General features: G+C 51.7%; 1 protein-coding gene across 1 annotated transcript in view; it reads right to left on the reverse strand.

Annotated features, from left to right (window-relative positions):
• DLD (dihydrolipoamide dehydrogenase) overlaps positions 1–15222 on the reverse strand; it is a 49973-nt gene that overhangs the window by 10034 nt on the left and 24717 nt on the right. The window contains exon 11 of the mRNA XM_075345141.1: positions 14507–14696. Within this exon, the coding sequence (XP_075201256.1) occupies positions 14507–14696 (190 nt within the window). The remainder of the gene's footprint in view (positions 1–14506; positions 14697–15222) is intronic.

A 15222-nucleotide genomic window follows, 5' to 3' on the forward strand; every position in this document is an offset into this window, starting at 1 on the left:
CTTCTAATTACTTGCTGTATTAGGGCCCGAGGATTGCCCCACAATCCTTGTTATCTCTCCTGAGCTGAAAGTGACAGCTGCATAGAAATACAAGTCGTCACTCTGAGATCAGGACTATTGCGGTGAGCAGGCAACGGCTAATTAAGTGAATGCACATTCACCCTCTTCCCTACCCAGAATGACGCCCACCACCTTGAAACCCGCACTCACACTCTATGCCTGCTGTACTGTGTCACTGTACAAGGATTGTGTTGCAAACTTGGTACAGTGATACAGTACAACAGGCATAGTGTGATCAGCGCGATGGGCGGGATTATTCATTCACTTAATTAGGCAAGGCTTAGAGCAACAGAAGCAGACAATAAAAAGTTACGAATCCTGAAATAGCGCTGCACAATGCACAAGCCCTATTTCAGGACACTTATTTTGAGTACGCAAATAGGGCTTATATTTCAAGCCTACTCCAACAAAGCAGAAAATCCTGCTAGGGCTTATTTTCCAGGATATGGATTTTTTTGGGGGAAGAGGGAGGGAAATACTATAGCATTTCTACATATGGCAGGTTCACTTTAGGCTCTTTTGATAGGCTACAAAAACATATACTGTGACCATCTCCTCCAAGTAAGAATTTCTAATTGGCTACATTAAAACACCACTCCAGCATTTTTTTACATTTTATTTTTAGTGCTGCAGCGGTGCAGTACATTCAAGTCCCCCGTTTTATACTCACCTGGCAGTCTTGTTCTTTTTCCAGCCTCACTCCTGTGTCTCCAGTGATTTGTGACCTGCCAGCAGCTCCAGGTTTTCCATTGAGAGAGCCAGGAAGTCAGAATCAATGCATCTCTGAGAGTCTGGTTCTGGCTCTCAGATTGAATTGAGTACTCGTGACGCAACTTTTAACTTCTGGTCAGTCAGACGTTACGGGCACAAGATGGCGCAGCGGGACCAGAGCCAAAAAATTAAAGTCACCAGAGGGCTAGTATAATACAGGAGACTTACATTTAACCCCTTCACAACCATGGACGGATATATCCGTCATGGAGAGTGTCCCGTTAAGCCCCGCCCCCTGCCGCGGGCAGGCGGCAGCGGTCGGCAAACATATCATCTGTTTTCAACAGCTGACATGTGTGCCTGCTAGCCGCGGGTGGAATCGCTTCCACCCGCGGCCATTAACCCCTTGAATCTCGCTGCCAAAGTCTGGCAGCAAGATCTAGATGTGCGCGGCCATGTTTTTTTTTACTTACCGCCGCCGCCACTGGAAGTCACGTGCGTGATCACGTGACTTTCGGTGGTTGCCATCATAGCACAGGGTCATGTGATGACGCCTGCAGCTATGAAGTTTCACTTTCGTTTTCCCTCGGCCGCGAGCAGAGAGAAACAGAAAGTGACAATCTGCTGTTTACAGCTGTATAGCTGTGATCAGCAGATAGATAAGAGCGATCGGATTGCTGATCGCTATAGCCCCCTAGGGGGACTAGTAAAATAAAAAAAAAAAAAAAAAAAAAAAGTTTTAAAAAAAAAAAAAAACCCCCTAAAAGTTCAAATCACCTCTCTTTCCCCTCATTGAAAATTAAAGGGTTAATAAAAAAGAATTTTGTTTACTTACTGTAAATTATTTTTCTTATAGTTCCGTATTGGGAGACCCAGACATTGGGTGTATAGCTTCTGCCTCCGGAGGACACACAAAGTACTACACTCAAAAGTGTAGCTCCTCCCTCTGAGCTTATACACCCCCTGGAGAACCAGATCTAGCCAGTTTAGTGCAAAAGCTGAAGGAGAATAGCCACCCACAAGTAAAAACAGAGCAAGAACCGGAACAACCGGAGCCTCTGTCTACGACAACAGCCGGTGATAACACGCGGAACAAGAAACTGCCAACAGGCAACAGGGAGGGTGCTGGGTCTCCCAATACGGAACTATAAGAAAAAGAATTTACGGTAAGTAAACAAAATTCTCTTTTTCTTTATCGTTCCTATGGGAGACCCAGACATTGGGACGTCTCAAAGCAGTCCATGGGTGGGAATAAACAGAAAAACTGAGAAGTAGGCGGAGCCTAACGTCACAATTGGGCGACAGCCACCTGAAGGATGCGTCTGCCCAAGCTCGCATCTGCCGAAGCATGAGCATGCACTTGGTAGTGCTTTGAAAAGGTATGCAGGCTAGTCCAAGTGGCAGCCCGACAGACTTGCTGAGCCGTAGCCTGGTGCCTGAAAGCCCAAGAGGCACCGACAGCTCTGGTCAAGTGTGCCTTGATCCCCGGCGGGAGAGGCACTTGAGAACACTGGTAGACATCCGAAATGGTTGACCTAATCCAACGGGCTAAGGTCGGCTTAGAAGCAGAGAGGCCCTTACGCCGACCTGTGGTTAGCACAAAAAGAGAGGTGCACCACCTAAGAGCAGCGGTGCGAGACACATAGATCCGGAGCGCCCGCACCAGATCCAGAGTATGCAACGCTTTTTCAAAGCGATGAACAGGAGCCGGACAAAAGGAAGGTAAGGTAATGTCCTGGTTAAGGTGGAAAAAAGAAACCACCTTAGGGAGAAAGTCCGGAGTCGGACGGAGAACCACCTTGTCTTGATGAAAAACCAAAAAAAGGTGACTCCGAAGAGAGCGCAGCTAAATCAGAGACTCTCCTGAGGGAAGTTATGGCCACTAGAAAGACCACCTTCTGTGAAAGACGAAACAAAGAAACCTCCCTAAGAGGCTCAAAGGGGGGTTTCTGCAAAACCGTGAGAACCAAATTGAGGTCCCAGGGATCCAAGGGCCGCCGGTAAGGCGGGATGATGTGAGACGCACCTTGCATGAAGGTGCGGACCTGAGCCAGCCGGGCGATACGCCGCTGGAACAGAACTGACAAAGCTGAGACTTGTCCCTTCAGAGAGTTGAGGGACAGTCCAAGTTGCAGACCGGACTGTAGAAAAGACAGAAGGGTCGGCAAGGAAAAAGGCCAAGTAGAATTCCTGGAAGAGCGACACCAGGACAGGAAAATCTTCCAAGTCCTGTGATAGATCTTGGCAGAGGAAGACTTACGGGCCAGAGTCATAGTGGAGATGACTTCAGGGGGAATACCAGAAGTCGTCAAGATCCAGGACTCAAGAGCCACGCCGTCAATCTGAGAGCCGCAGAATTCTGGCGGAAAAACGGACCTTGTGAGAGAAGGTCTGGACGGTCCGGAAGATGCCACGGCACCTCTACGGACAGATGGAGCAGGTCTGGATACCAAGCTCGCCTGGGCCAGTCCGGGGCAATGAGGATGACTCGACGGCCCTCCATTCTGATCTTGCGCAGGACTCTGGGCAAGAGAGCTAGAGGGGGAAACACGTAGGACAGATGAAACTGGGACCAGTCTTGAACCAGAGCGTCCGCTGCAAAGGCCTGAGGATCGTGGGAGCGAGCCACGTAAAACGGAACCTTGTTGTTGTGACGGGATGCCATTAGGTCCACTTCCGGAGTGCCCCACTTGCGGCAGATTGACTGCAACACTGCCGGATGCAGGGACCACTCGCCACTGTCCACGGTTTGACGGCTGAGATAATCTGCTTCCCAGTTTTTCACGCCTGGGATGTGGACTGCAGATATGGTGGACTTGGAGTCCTCCGTCCATTGAAGGATGCGTTGAACCTCCAACATTGCCAGGCGGCTGCGTGTCCCGCCTTGGTGATTGATGTAGGCAACCGCTGTCGCGTTGTCTGACTGGACTCTGATGTGCTTGCCCGCCAACAGGTGCTGAAAGGCTAGGAGAGCTAGAAGAAGGGAATTTTGTTTACTTACCGTAAATTCCTTTTCTTCTAGCTCCAATTGGGAGACCCAGACAATTGGGTGTATAGGCTATGCCTCCGGAGGCCGCACTAAGTATTACACAAAAAGTGTAACGCCCCTCCCCTTCTGCCTATACACCCCCCGTGCTCCCACGGGCTCCTCAGTTTTGGTGCAAAAGCAAGAAGGAGGAAAAAAATTATAAACTGGTTTAAAGTAACTTCAATCCGAAGGAATATCGGAGAACTGAAACCATTCAACATGAACAACATGTGTACACAAAAAAACAGGGGCGGGTGCTGGGTCTCCCAATTGGAGCTAGAAGAAAAGGAATTTACGGTAAGTAAACAAAATTCCCTTCTTCTTTGTCGCTCCATTGGGAGACCCAGACAATTGGGACGTCCAAAAGCAGTCCCTGGGTGGGTAAAATAATACCTCGTAATAGAGCCGTCAAACGGCCCCTTCCTACAGGTGGGCAACCGCCGCCTGAAGGACTCATCTACCTAGGCTGGCATCCGCCGAAGCATAGGTATGCACCTGATAGTGTTTCGTGAAAGTGTGCAGGCTCGACCAGGTAGCCGCCTGACACACCTGCTGAGCCGTAGCCTGGTGCCTCAAAGCCCAGGACGCGCCCACGGCTCTGGTAGAATGGGCTTTCAGCCCTGAGGGAACCGGAAGCCCAGCAGAACGGTAAGCTTCGAGAATTGGCTCCTTGATCCACCGAGCCAGGGTTGATTTGGAAGCCTGTGACCCTTTACGCTGGCCAGCGACAAGGACAAAGAGTGCATCCGAGCGGCGCAGGGGCGCCGTACGAGAAATGTAGAGTCTGAGTGCTCTCACCAGATCTAACAAGTGCAAATCCTTTTCACATTGGTGAACTGGATGAGGACAAAAAGAAGGTAAGGAGATATCCTGATTGAGATGAAAGGGGGATACCACCTTAGGGAGAAATTCCGGAACCGGACGCAGAACCACCTTGTCCTGGTGAAACACCAGGAAAGGGGCTTTGCACGACAACGCTGCTAGCTCAGACACTCTCCGAAGAGAGGTGACTGCCACTAGGAAAACCACTTTCTGTGAAAGGCGTGAGAGAAAAATATCCCTCATTGGCTCGAATGGTGGTTTCTGAAGAACCATCAGCACCCTGTTCAGATCCCAGGGTTCTAACGGCCGCTTGTAAGGAGGAACGATGTGACAAACCCCCTGCAGGAACGTGCGTACCTGTGGAAGTCTAGCTCGGCGCTTCTGGAAAAACACAGAGAGCGCTGAGACTTGTCCCTTAAGGGAGCCGAGCGACAAACCCCTTTCCCAGTCCAGATTGAAGGAAGGACAGAAAAGTGGGCAAGGCAAAAGGCCAGGGAGAAAAACCCTGAGCAGAGCACCACGACAGGAAAATTTTCCACGTCCTGTGGTAGATCTTGGCGGACGTTGGTTTCCTAGCCTGTCTCATAGTGGCAATGACCTCTTGAGATAATCCTGAAGACGCTAGGATCCAGGACTCAATGGCCACACAGTCAGGTTGAGGGCCGCAGAATTCAGATGGAAAAACGGCCCTTGAGACAGCAAGTCTGGTCGGTCTGGTAGTGCCCACGGTTGGCCGACCGTGAGATGCCACAGATCCGGGTACCACGATCTCCTCGGCCAGTCTGGAGCGACGAGGATGACGCGGCGGCAGTCGGCCCTGATCTTGCGTAACACCCTGGGCAACAGTGCCAGCGGAGGAAACACATAAGGGAGCTGAAACTGCGACCAATCCTGAACTAAGGCGTCTGCCGCCATAGCTCTGGGATCTTGAGACCGTGCCATGAACGTCGGTACCTTGTTGTTGTGCCAGGACGCCATGAGGTCGACGTCCGGCACCCCCCAGCGGCAACAGATCTCCTGAAACACGTCCGGGTGAAGGGACCATTCCCCTGCGTCCATGCCCTGGCGACTGAGATAATCTGCTTCCCAGTTTTCCACGCCTGGGATGTGAACTGCAGAGATGGTGGAGGCCGTGGCTTCCACCCACATCAAAATCCGCCGGACTTCCTGGAAGGCTTGCCGACTGCGTGTGCCGCCTTGGTGGTTGATGTATGCCACCGCTGTGGAATTGTCCGACTGAATTCGGATCTGTTTGCCTTCCAGCCACTGCTGGAACGCTTTCAGGGCAAGATACACTGCCCGTATTTCCAGAACATTGATCTGAAGTGAGGACTCTTGCTGGGTCCACGTACCCTGAGCCCTGTGGTGGAGAAAAACCGCTCCCCACCCTGACAGACTCGCGTCCGTCGTGACCACCTCCCAGGATGGGGGTAGGAAGGATTTCCCCTTCGATAATGAAGTGGGAAGAAGCCACCACCAAAGGGAAGCTTTGGTCGCCTGAGAGAGGGAGACGTTCCTGTCGAGGGACGTCGGCTTCCTGTCCCATTTGCGTAGGATGTCCCATTGAAGAGGACGCAGGTGAAACTGCGCGAAAGGGACTGCCTCCATTGCTGCCACCATCTTCCCCAGGAAGTGCATGAGGCGCCTCAAGGGGTGTGCGTGACCTTGAAGGAGAGATTGCACCCCTTTCTGTAGTGAACGCTGCTTGATCAGCGGAAGCTTCACTATCGCTGAGAGGGTATGAAACTCCATGCCAAGATATGTCAGCGATTGGGCCGGTGTCAGATTTGACTTTGGAAAATTGATGATCCACCCGAAACTCTGGAGAGTCTCCAGAGTAGCGTCGAGGCTGTGTTGGCATGCCTCTTGAGAGGGTGCCTTGATCAGCAGATCGTCCAAGTAAGGGATCACCGAGTGACCCTGAGCGTGGAGGACCGCTACTACAGTAGCTATAACCGTGGTGAAAACCCGTGGGGCTGTTGCCAGGCCGAACGGCAGTGCCACGAACTGCAGGTGTTCGCTTCCTATGGCGAAGCGCAAGAAGCGCTGGTGCTCTGGCGCAATCGGTACGTGGAGATAAGCATCTCTGATATCGATTGATGCAAGGAAATCTCCTTGGGACATTGAGGCGATGACGGAGCGGAGGAATTCCATCCGGAACCGCCTGGTCTTTACGTGTTTGTTGAGCAGTTTCAGGTCCAGGACAGGACGGAAAGACCCGTCCTTCTTTGGGACCACAAACAGGTTGGAGTAAAAACCGTGACCCTGTTGCTGAAGAGGAACAGGGACCACCACTCCTTCTGCCTTCAGAGTGCCCAGCGCCTGCAGAAGAGCCTCGGCTCGCTCGGGAGGCGGGGATGACCTGAAGAATCGAGTCGGGGGACGAGAGGGGAACTCTATCTTGTACCCGTGAGACAGAATGTCTCTCACCCAACGGTCTTTTACCCGTGGCAGCCAGGTGTCGCAAAAGCGGGAAAGCCTGCCACCGACCGAGGATGCGGATTGAGGAAGCCGAAAGTCATGAGGAAGCCGCTTTGGTAGCGGCACCCCCGGTGGTCTTTTTAGGACGTGACTTAGACCGCCATGAATCAGAGTTCCTTTGATCTTTCTGAGGCCTTTTGGACGAGGAGAATTGGGACCTGCCCGCGCCCCGAAAGGACCGAAACCTCGACTGCCCCCTCCTCTGTTGGGGTATGTTCGGTTTGGGCTGGGGTAAGGATGTATCCTTCCCCTTGGATTGTTTGATGATTTCATCCAAACGCTCGCCAAACAATCGGTCGCCAGAAATTGGCAAACTGGTTAAGCGCTTTTTGGAAGCAGAATCTGCCTTCCATTCCCGTAGCCACAAGGCCCTGCGGAGTACCACCGAATTGGCGGATGCAACCGCCGTACGGCTCGCAGAGTCCAGGACAGCATTAATAGCGTAAGCCGCAAATGCCGACGTCTGAGTGGTTATGGACGTCACCTGCGGCGCGGACGTGCGCGTGGCTGCGTCAATTTTCGCTTGACCTGCTGTGATAGCTTGTAGCGCCCATACGGCTGCGAATGCTGGGGCAAAAGAAGCGCCGATAGCTTCATAGATGGATTTCAACCAGAGCTCCATCTGCCTGTCAGTGGCATCTTTGAGTGAAGCCCCATCTTCCACTGCAAGTATGGATCTAGCCGCCAGTCTGGAGATTGGAGGATCCACTTTGGGACACTGAGTCTAACCTTTGACCACGTCAGGGGGAAAGGGATAACGTGTATCCTTAAGGCGCTTAGAAAAACGCTTATCTGGACAATCATGGTGATTCTGGACTGCCTCTCTGAAATCAGAGTGGTCCAGAAACATACTCGGTGTACGCTTGGGAAACCTGAAACGGAATTTCTCCTGCTGAGAATATCCAACATTTGATTGATGGACGCAATAAGAGTTCACTATGGCGTCACCATCAGGAGTATCAAGGTTGAGAGCGGCCTCACGATCAGAATCCTGATCAGCTGTCTCCGCATCATCCACCAGAGATTCCCCCCGCAGAGACCCTGAACAATATGAAGATGCCGAGGGAATTGCCAAGCGAGGTCGCTTAGTCGGTCTGGGGCTGGGGTCTGTGTCAGAGCCCTCAGCCAGGTATCTATGAGGATCCCCGGGGGGACATTGTTGGTCCAACTGAGGGGGGCCAGGGAACAATGATTCAACAGTGTCCCTGTGCTGAGATACCGGTCTGGACTGCAAGGCTTCTAGTATCTTAGCCATAGTCTCAGAGAGTTTATCCGTAAAGACTGCAAACTCCGTCCCTGTCACCTGGATAGTGTTAGCAGGTGGTTCCCCCTGGGCCCCCCCTAGCAGAGGCTCTGGCTGAGTAAGTGCAGCAGGGGCCGAGCAGTGCCCACAGTGAGGGTCAGTGGAACCTGCCGGTAGCGGCGTCGTACATGCGGCGCAGGCAGCATAGTAAGCCTGTGTTTTGGCACCCCTGTCTTTTGTGGGCGCCATGCTATTGTCTTCCCTGAGCACACAATAGGGTATATAGCCAGAAATCAACTGTGCACCATACAGTGTAAATAAACATATAATTTATAATTACACTTCTGCACAATGGGGCTAGCACCACAGGTGCTGCTTACCACCCGCTTAAAGCGGTTGTGAGGCCACCAGAATCCCTGCCTGGGTCTCCCAGAATATGTCCCCCTCTGCAGCGTCCGAGGAGCTGACAGGAATGGCTGCCGGCGTCCTGAGGAGAGGAGGGAGCCGTGGGCGTGACCCAGAAAGTGCGGGAACTGGAGCCCCACTGTGCACAGTGAGGAGGGTGGAGTATGCAAAGCATGCTCCAGCCCTCATTGCTGCTCGTCCCGAACAGCGTCCCGCCCTTTCCCTGCCTGTCAGGGCTGGGGGTGGGAGGAAAAGGGACTAGGCCGCAGAAGCCGGGGACTCGAGTAATAAACGCGGCCGCCGTAAAAGCGCGGCCGCGCGGAAGTCCCCGGCGCACTACAAGTCCCAGCCGCGCCTCAGTGTTAAACATGGCAGCGGTGGTCAGCGCGGTCGTCCCCAAACACAAACACACTCAGCAACGCTGAGTGTGTAATGGCACATTTAACCCGGTCAGCGCCGCGGTCCCCGGTGCACTAGCACACCCAGCAATGCTGGAGTGTTGCTGTGCACGGTCCCCACGGGGACACAAGAGTACCTCCAAGTAGCAGGGCCATGTCCCTGAACGATACCCGGCTCCTATCCAGCAGGCTCCGCATGAGTTGTGGATGAAGCACGGTCTCAGTGCCTGGAGACCGATAGGATCCCACTTCACCCAGAGCCCTAAGGGGGATGGGGAAGGAAAAACAGCATGTGGGCTCCAGCCTCTGTACCCGCAATGGATACCTCAACCTTAACAACACCGCCGACAAGAGTGGGGTGAGAAGGGAGCATGCTGGGGGCCCTATATGGGCCCACTTTTCTTCCATCCGACATAGTCAGCAGCTGCTGCTGACTAATCTGTGGAGCTGTGCTGTGCATGTCTGCCTCCTTCGCACAAAGCAAAAAACTGAGGAGCCCGTGGGAGCACGGGGGGTGTATAGGCAGAAGGGGAGGGGCGTTACACTTTTTGTGTAATACTTTGTGCGGCCTCCGGAGGCATAGCCTATACACCCAATTGTCTGGGTCTCCCAATGGAGCGACAAAGAAACACAGCTTTGGTTTCCAGCACATTGATCGAGAGGGCTGACTCGGACGGAGTCCAAGTGCCCTGCGCTCGGTGGTGGAGACATACCGCTCCCCAGTCGGATAGACTGGCATCCGTGGTGAGGATCACCCAGGACGGGGCCAGGAAGGAGCGCCCCTGAGACAGAGAGAGGGGCCGAAGCCACCACTGAAGAGAGCTCCTGGTCTGTGGCGACAGAGCCACTAGCCTGTGCAAGGAGGAAGGCCGCTTGTCCCAACAGCGGAGAATGTCCAGCTGCAGAGGACGCAGATGGAACTGGGCAAAGGGAACAGCCTCCATTGACGCCACCATCTGACCCAGCACCTGCATCAGGTGCCTGATGGAATAACGGTGGGACCTCAGCAGAGAGCGCACCGCCAGTTGGAGGGACTGCTGTTTGACTAAGGGCAGCTTCACAAGTGCCGGCAGAGTCTCGAACTGCATCCCTAGGTACGTGAGCCTCTGGGTCGGAGTCAGAGTGGATTTGGGCAGATTGACAAGACACCCGAATTGGGCTAGAGTGGCGAGAGTGAGCGAGACACTCCGCTGACAGTCTGCGCTGGATGAAGCCTTGACTAGAAGGTCGTCCAAGTAAGGAATCACTGCCAACCCCTGGAGGTGCAGAACCGCAACCACTGCTGCCATGACCTTGGTGAATACCCGAGAGGCCGTGGCTAACCCGAAGGGGAGAGCCACAAATTGGAAATGTTCCTCTCCGATTGCAAAACGTAGCCAACGCTGGTGTGAAACTGAAATTGGCACATGTAGATAGGCATCTCTGATGTCGATGGATGCCAGGAAATTCCCTTGGGTCATTGAGGCAATGACTGACCGCAGAGACTCCATGCGAAAATGCCGCACCTGAACATGCTTGTTGAGAAGCTTGAGATCCAGGATGGGCCGGAAGAAACCGTCCTTTTTGGGGACTAGGAAGAGATTTGAGTAGAAACCTCTGAACCGTTCCCGGGCGGGAACCGGTACAATTACTCCGTTGGCCTGCAAGGATGCCACGGCCTGTGAGAAGGCGGCGGCCTTGGAGCAGGGGGGAGTTGACAGAAAAAATCTGTTTGGCGGGCTGGAAGAGAATTCTATCCTGTAGCCGTGGGAGATGATATCACGCACCCACTGATCGGAGACGTGTTGAAACCACACGTCGCCACAGTGGGAGAGCCTGCCACCGACTAAGGACGTTGCTGGCGCGGACAGACAGTCAAGAGGAGGCTGCCTTAGTGGCAGCAGCTCCTGCGGTCTTCTGTGGACGCGCTTTTGTGCGCCAGCTGGATTTTTGGTCCTTGGCTGAGCTAGTGGACGAGGCCGAGGGCTTAGAGGACGACCAGTTGGAGGAACGAAAGGAACAAAACCTCGACTGATTCCTACCCTGGACAGGTTTCCTGGGTTTGGTTTGTGGCATGGAAGTACTCTTCCCGCCAGTAGCTTCCTTAATAATTTCATCCAGCTGTTCACCGAACAGCCTGGACCCAGCAAAAGGGAGTCCAGCAAGGAACTTCTTCGAGGAAGCATCTGCCTTCCACTCTCGAAGCCACAGGATCCTGCGGATAGCGAGGGAATTAGCCGAAGCCACCGCAGTGCGGTGAGAAGCTTCCAGCATGGCAGACATGGCATAGGATGAAAAAGCTGAAGCTTGGGAAGTTAAGGTAACCATTTCAGGCATAGATTCCCTGGCGAGGGAATGCATCTCCTCTAGAGAAGCAGAGATGGCTTTGAGAGCCCACACTGCTGCAAAAGTTGGGGAGAACGAGGCCCCTGCCGCCTCATATACAGATTTGGCCAGAAGGTCGACCTGGCGGTCAGTGGAATCCTTCAGAGAGGTGCCATCAGCCACTGACACAACGGTCCGGGCTGATAGCCTAGACACCGGAGGGTCTACCTTTGGTGAATGAGCCCACTCCTTGACCACCTCAGGTGGAAATGGAAACCGGTCATCAGAACCACGCTTTGGGAAGCGTTTGTCAGGACAGGCCCTAGGCTTGGACACAGCGGCCTGAAAACTGGAGTGGTTAAAGAACACACTCTGTCTTTTTAGGCGAGGTAAACTGGTGCTTTTCTTCCAGATAGGGTTGCTCCTCTGATACTGGCGGATTGAGATCCAGTACAGAATTAATGGACGCAATCAAATCACTAACATCTGAGTCACTTTCGGACAGATCAATGGGGCACATGGAGTTAGCCTCCGAGCCCCCTGTAAAGGCATCCTCCTCGTCCCGCGAGTCAGCGTCTGAAACAGAGCCGCGGGACGAGGAAGGAGAGGGAGCCCTGCGTCTCCTTTTAGGAGGACGGGGTCTGGGACCAGATGATGAATCCTCTGTGAGCTCCGCTGAGAGAGCCCTAGCAGCAGAGGCACCCTGTGAAGGGGGCTGATGCATGCTCAGCAAAGTCCTGGACAGCTGTCCCATGGAATCGGCAAAAGACTGGGAGATAGACCTAGAAAAGGATTCTACCCAAGCCGGGGGTTCAGCCACAGGGACCGGAGCAGCCTGAGAGACCACTGGGGGGGCAATTCCAGGCTGAGGCATCGTCAGGTTAGAGCAGGCATCACAATGTGGATAGGTGCTCGGTTCAGACAGTGGGAGCTTACATGCAGTGCATACTGAATACAGCTTTGGAGCCTTGCTCCTCGTGTGAGACATGCTGCTGAAGTGGGGGCTCTGCCAGAATGACCCCCAGAGAGTATATACAGAAGGTCCACAACCGGAGGTTGTGGCTTACCAGACCGCTGGAGCGGTTTGTGTGCCCTCCAGATCCCAAAGCCCGGACCCCCAAGCACCTCAGCAGGGATGCTGCAGCCAGCGCTGATCGCAGGGAAGAACGCTGAGAAAATGGCGCCGGAGCGAAGAGAGGGGGCGGGACTCACTCTGAGAGCGGGATCTGGAGGGCCATAGAGACCTACAGGGGAGGAGACATATACTCAGTGAGGAGTGTCCCTCCCCTGTGCAGAACGGCCACTGGGCGGAGCCGCACTGTCCCTCTGCATTAATGACATGCGAGGGCAGTGAAACCGAAAGTAAGGTCTCCGGCGAAGCCGGGGCCTAAATTTGAGCGGTGCGGCCGACGTGCAGGCACCATCGGCGCGGTTCTCAGGCGACAGCCAGAGAACCCGCCGGAAATGTCACAAAAATCACTCAGCACACTCTCCCACAACAATAAAGTACAAGGGACCCCCATATATAAACGTCTCAGGTACTTAGCTTGCTGAGACGCAGGGTTCCAAGTCCCTGGGGGCGAGTGCTCCGGTCCAGCAGGATCCTGAAGGGCTGTGGATGGAGACCGGTCTCCTGCCAAGCATGGAGAACCGTGCTGGCTCCCACTTCAAGCCAGAGCCCAAAGGGATGGTGAAGGAGCACGGCATGTAAGGCTCCAGCCTTGGAATCAACCTTAACAGCACCGCCGACACAGTGGGGTGAGAAGGGACATGCCGGGGGTCCAAGCTTGGACCCGCTTTTCTTCAAACTCTTTCCAAAAATGAAAAATCAGATGAGAATGCATGTGTGAATGTATGCCTCCTGAACACAAAGCGATAAACTGGCTAGATCTGGTTATCCAGGGGGTGTATAAGCTCAGAGGGAGGAGCTACACTTTTGAGTGTAGTACTTTGTGTGTCTTCCGGAGGCAGAAGCTATACACCCAATGTCTGGGTCTCCCATAGGAACGATAAAGAAATAAATAAATATACACATTTGGTATCGCCGCGTTCAGAAATGCCCGATCAAAATATAAAATCAATTAATCTGATTGGTAAACGGCGTAGTGGCAAAAAAATTCTAAACGCCAAAATTACGTTTTTTGGTCGCCACAAGTTTTACGCAAAATGCAATAACAGGCAATCAAAACGTAGCATCTGCGCAAAAATGGTACCATTAAAAATGTTAGCGCGAGACGCAAAAAATAAGCCGTCACTGAGCCATAGATCCCAAAAAATGAGAATGCTACGTGTTTCGGAAAATGGCGCAAAACGTGCGCCACTTTTATTGGACAAACTTGTGAATTTTTTTAACCCCTTAGATACAAGTAAACCTATACATGTTTGGTGTCTACAAACTCGCACCGGACCTCAGGCATCATACCCACACATCAGTTTTATCATATAGTGAATAAAACATTCACAGTGTGTTTTGGGAGGCCGTGGCACCATTACAGATTAGGACCTTTGGTAATATAATGTTTTGTATCTGTCTGGCGATTTTCTAGATTCATTCCCCTGTTATTATAATTGTATATTATACTCTATATCAGAGAGTGGGAATGTGGATACAAATTTAACCCTTGTTACTTTTGATAAATAGTTATACATATATTTTTTTTGCTAAAACAGTGTCCATTAGTAGTTATGACAAGTGCCTAGTGTTATCCCTCTATTCCATCCGTCCTCTTGGGCATATCCATTTTAATATGTAATATGTATTTTTATGCTTAATAAAGACGTCATTTTGTATTATACATACTGGCTTGCATATAAATTCCTTCAGTACACCATATGGTAAAACGTATGGTTTCATTTAAAATTACAACTTGTCCCGCAAAAAACAAGCCCTCATATGGCAAGATTGACAGAAAAATAAAAAAAGTTACGGCTCTCGGAAAAAGGGGAGCAAAAAACAAAAACGGAAAGTGCCCTGGGGCTGAAGGGGTTAAAGTGCCACTCCTGAACAAACAAACAAAAAAAACAACCCCCACCAACAACACTATACAGCCATACCTCTTCTTTTAACTGCTCTTCTGATTTTCCAACCCAAGCCACCTCAGGGTGAGTATAGATCACGGATGGCACACAGTTGTAGTCAATGTGGACTGCTCCACCGGCCATGCCTTCCACACAGATTATACCTTCATCTTCAGCTTTATGGGCCAACATTGGTCCGGCTACTACATCCCCGATCGCATAAATACTGTGCAAAATAGAATAAGAAAACTTCAGAGGCACAGAAATGTAAGATCGCTCAATACAACCTGTGCTTCGGGTTAAAAATCTGTAAAAACTAAGCTCACAATGGTGTTTTCTGAGGCTAAAAGTAAAAATTATAAAAGATTTACTTAAAAAGCAACCCCCTTTTTAAAAGGCCAGAAAAACTAGCAGTAAATAGTACAAACTATATCTCTGGTACCATTTGGTAGAAGCTGAAGATTGGAAACGAGCAGACTAAACATAGTATCAATCACACTTACTATTCTTGTTGGCTTTAATTCTACACCGCATTGATATGACAATGTGCAGCACCCTGGCCCTAATCACTACTGTTGACCCAACATTTTTAATTTTCAATTATTTACTGGGTGCAAACTAAAAAAGGTAATAATCAAAGCAAATAATGAAGCACTGATTTGTGTATATATAGCCAAAGTACAGATGGATGTAGCACAAGTCTATGATCATCATTTACTGTGCACAGTGTCCACTACATGGAAGTAATAGAA

Source organism: Anomaloglossus baeobatrachus, chromosome 4 (genome assembly GCF_048569485.1).
Source record: "Anomaloglossus baeobatrachus isolate aAnoBae1 chromosome 4, aAnoBae1.hap1, whole genome shotgun sequence".
In the NCBI taxonomy this organism is placed as follows: domain Eukaryota; kingdom Metazoa; phylum Chordata; class Amphibia; order Anura; family Aromobatidae; genus Anomaloglossus; species Anomaloglossus baeobatrachus.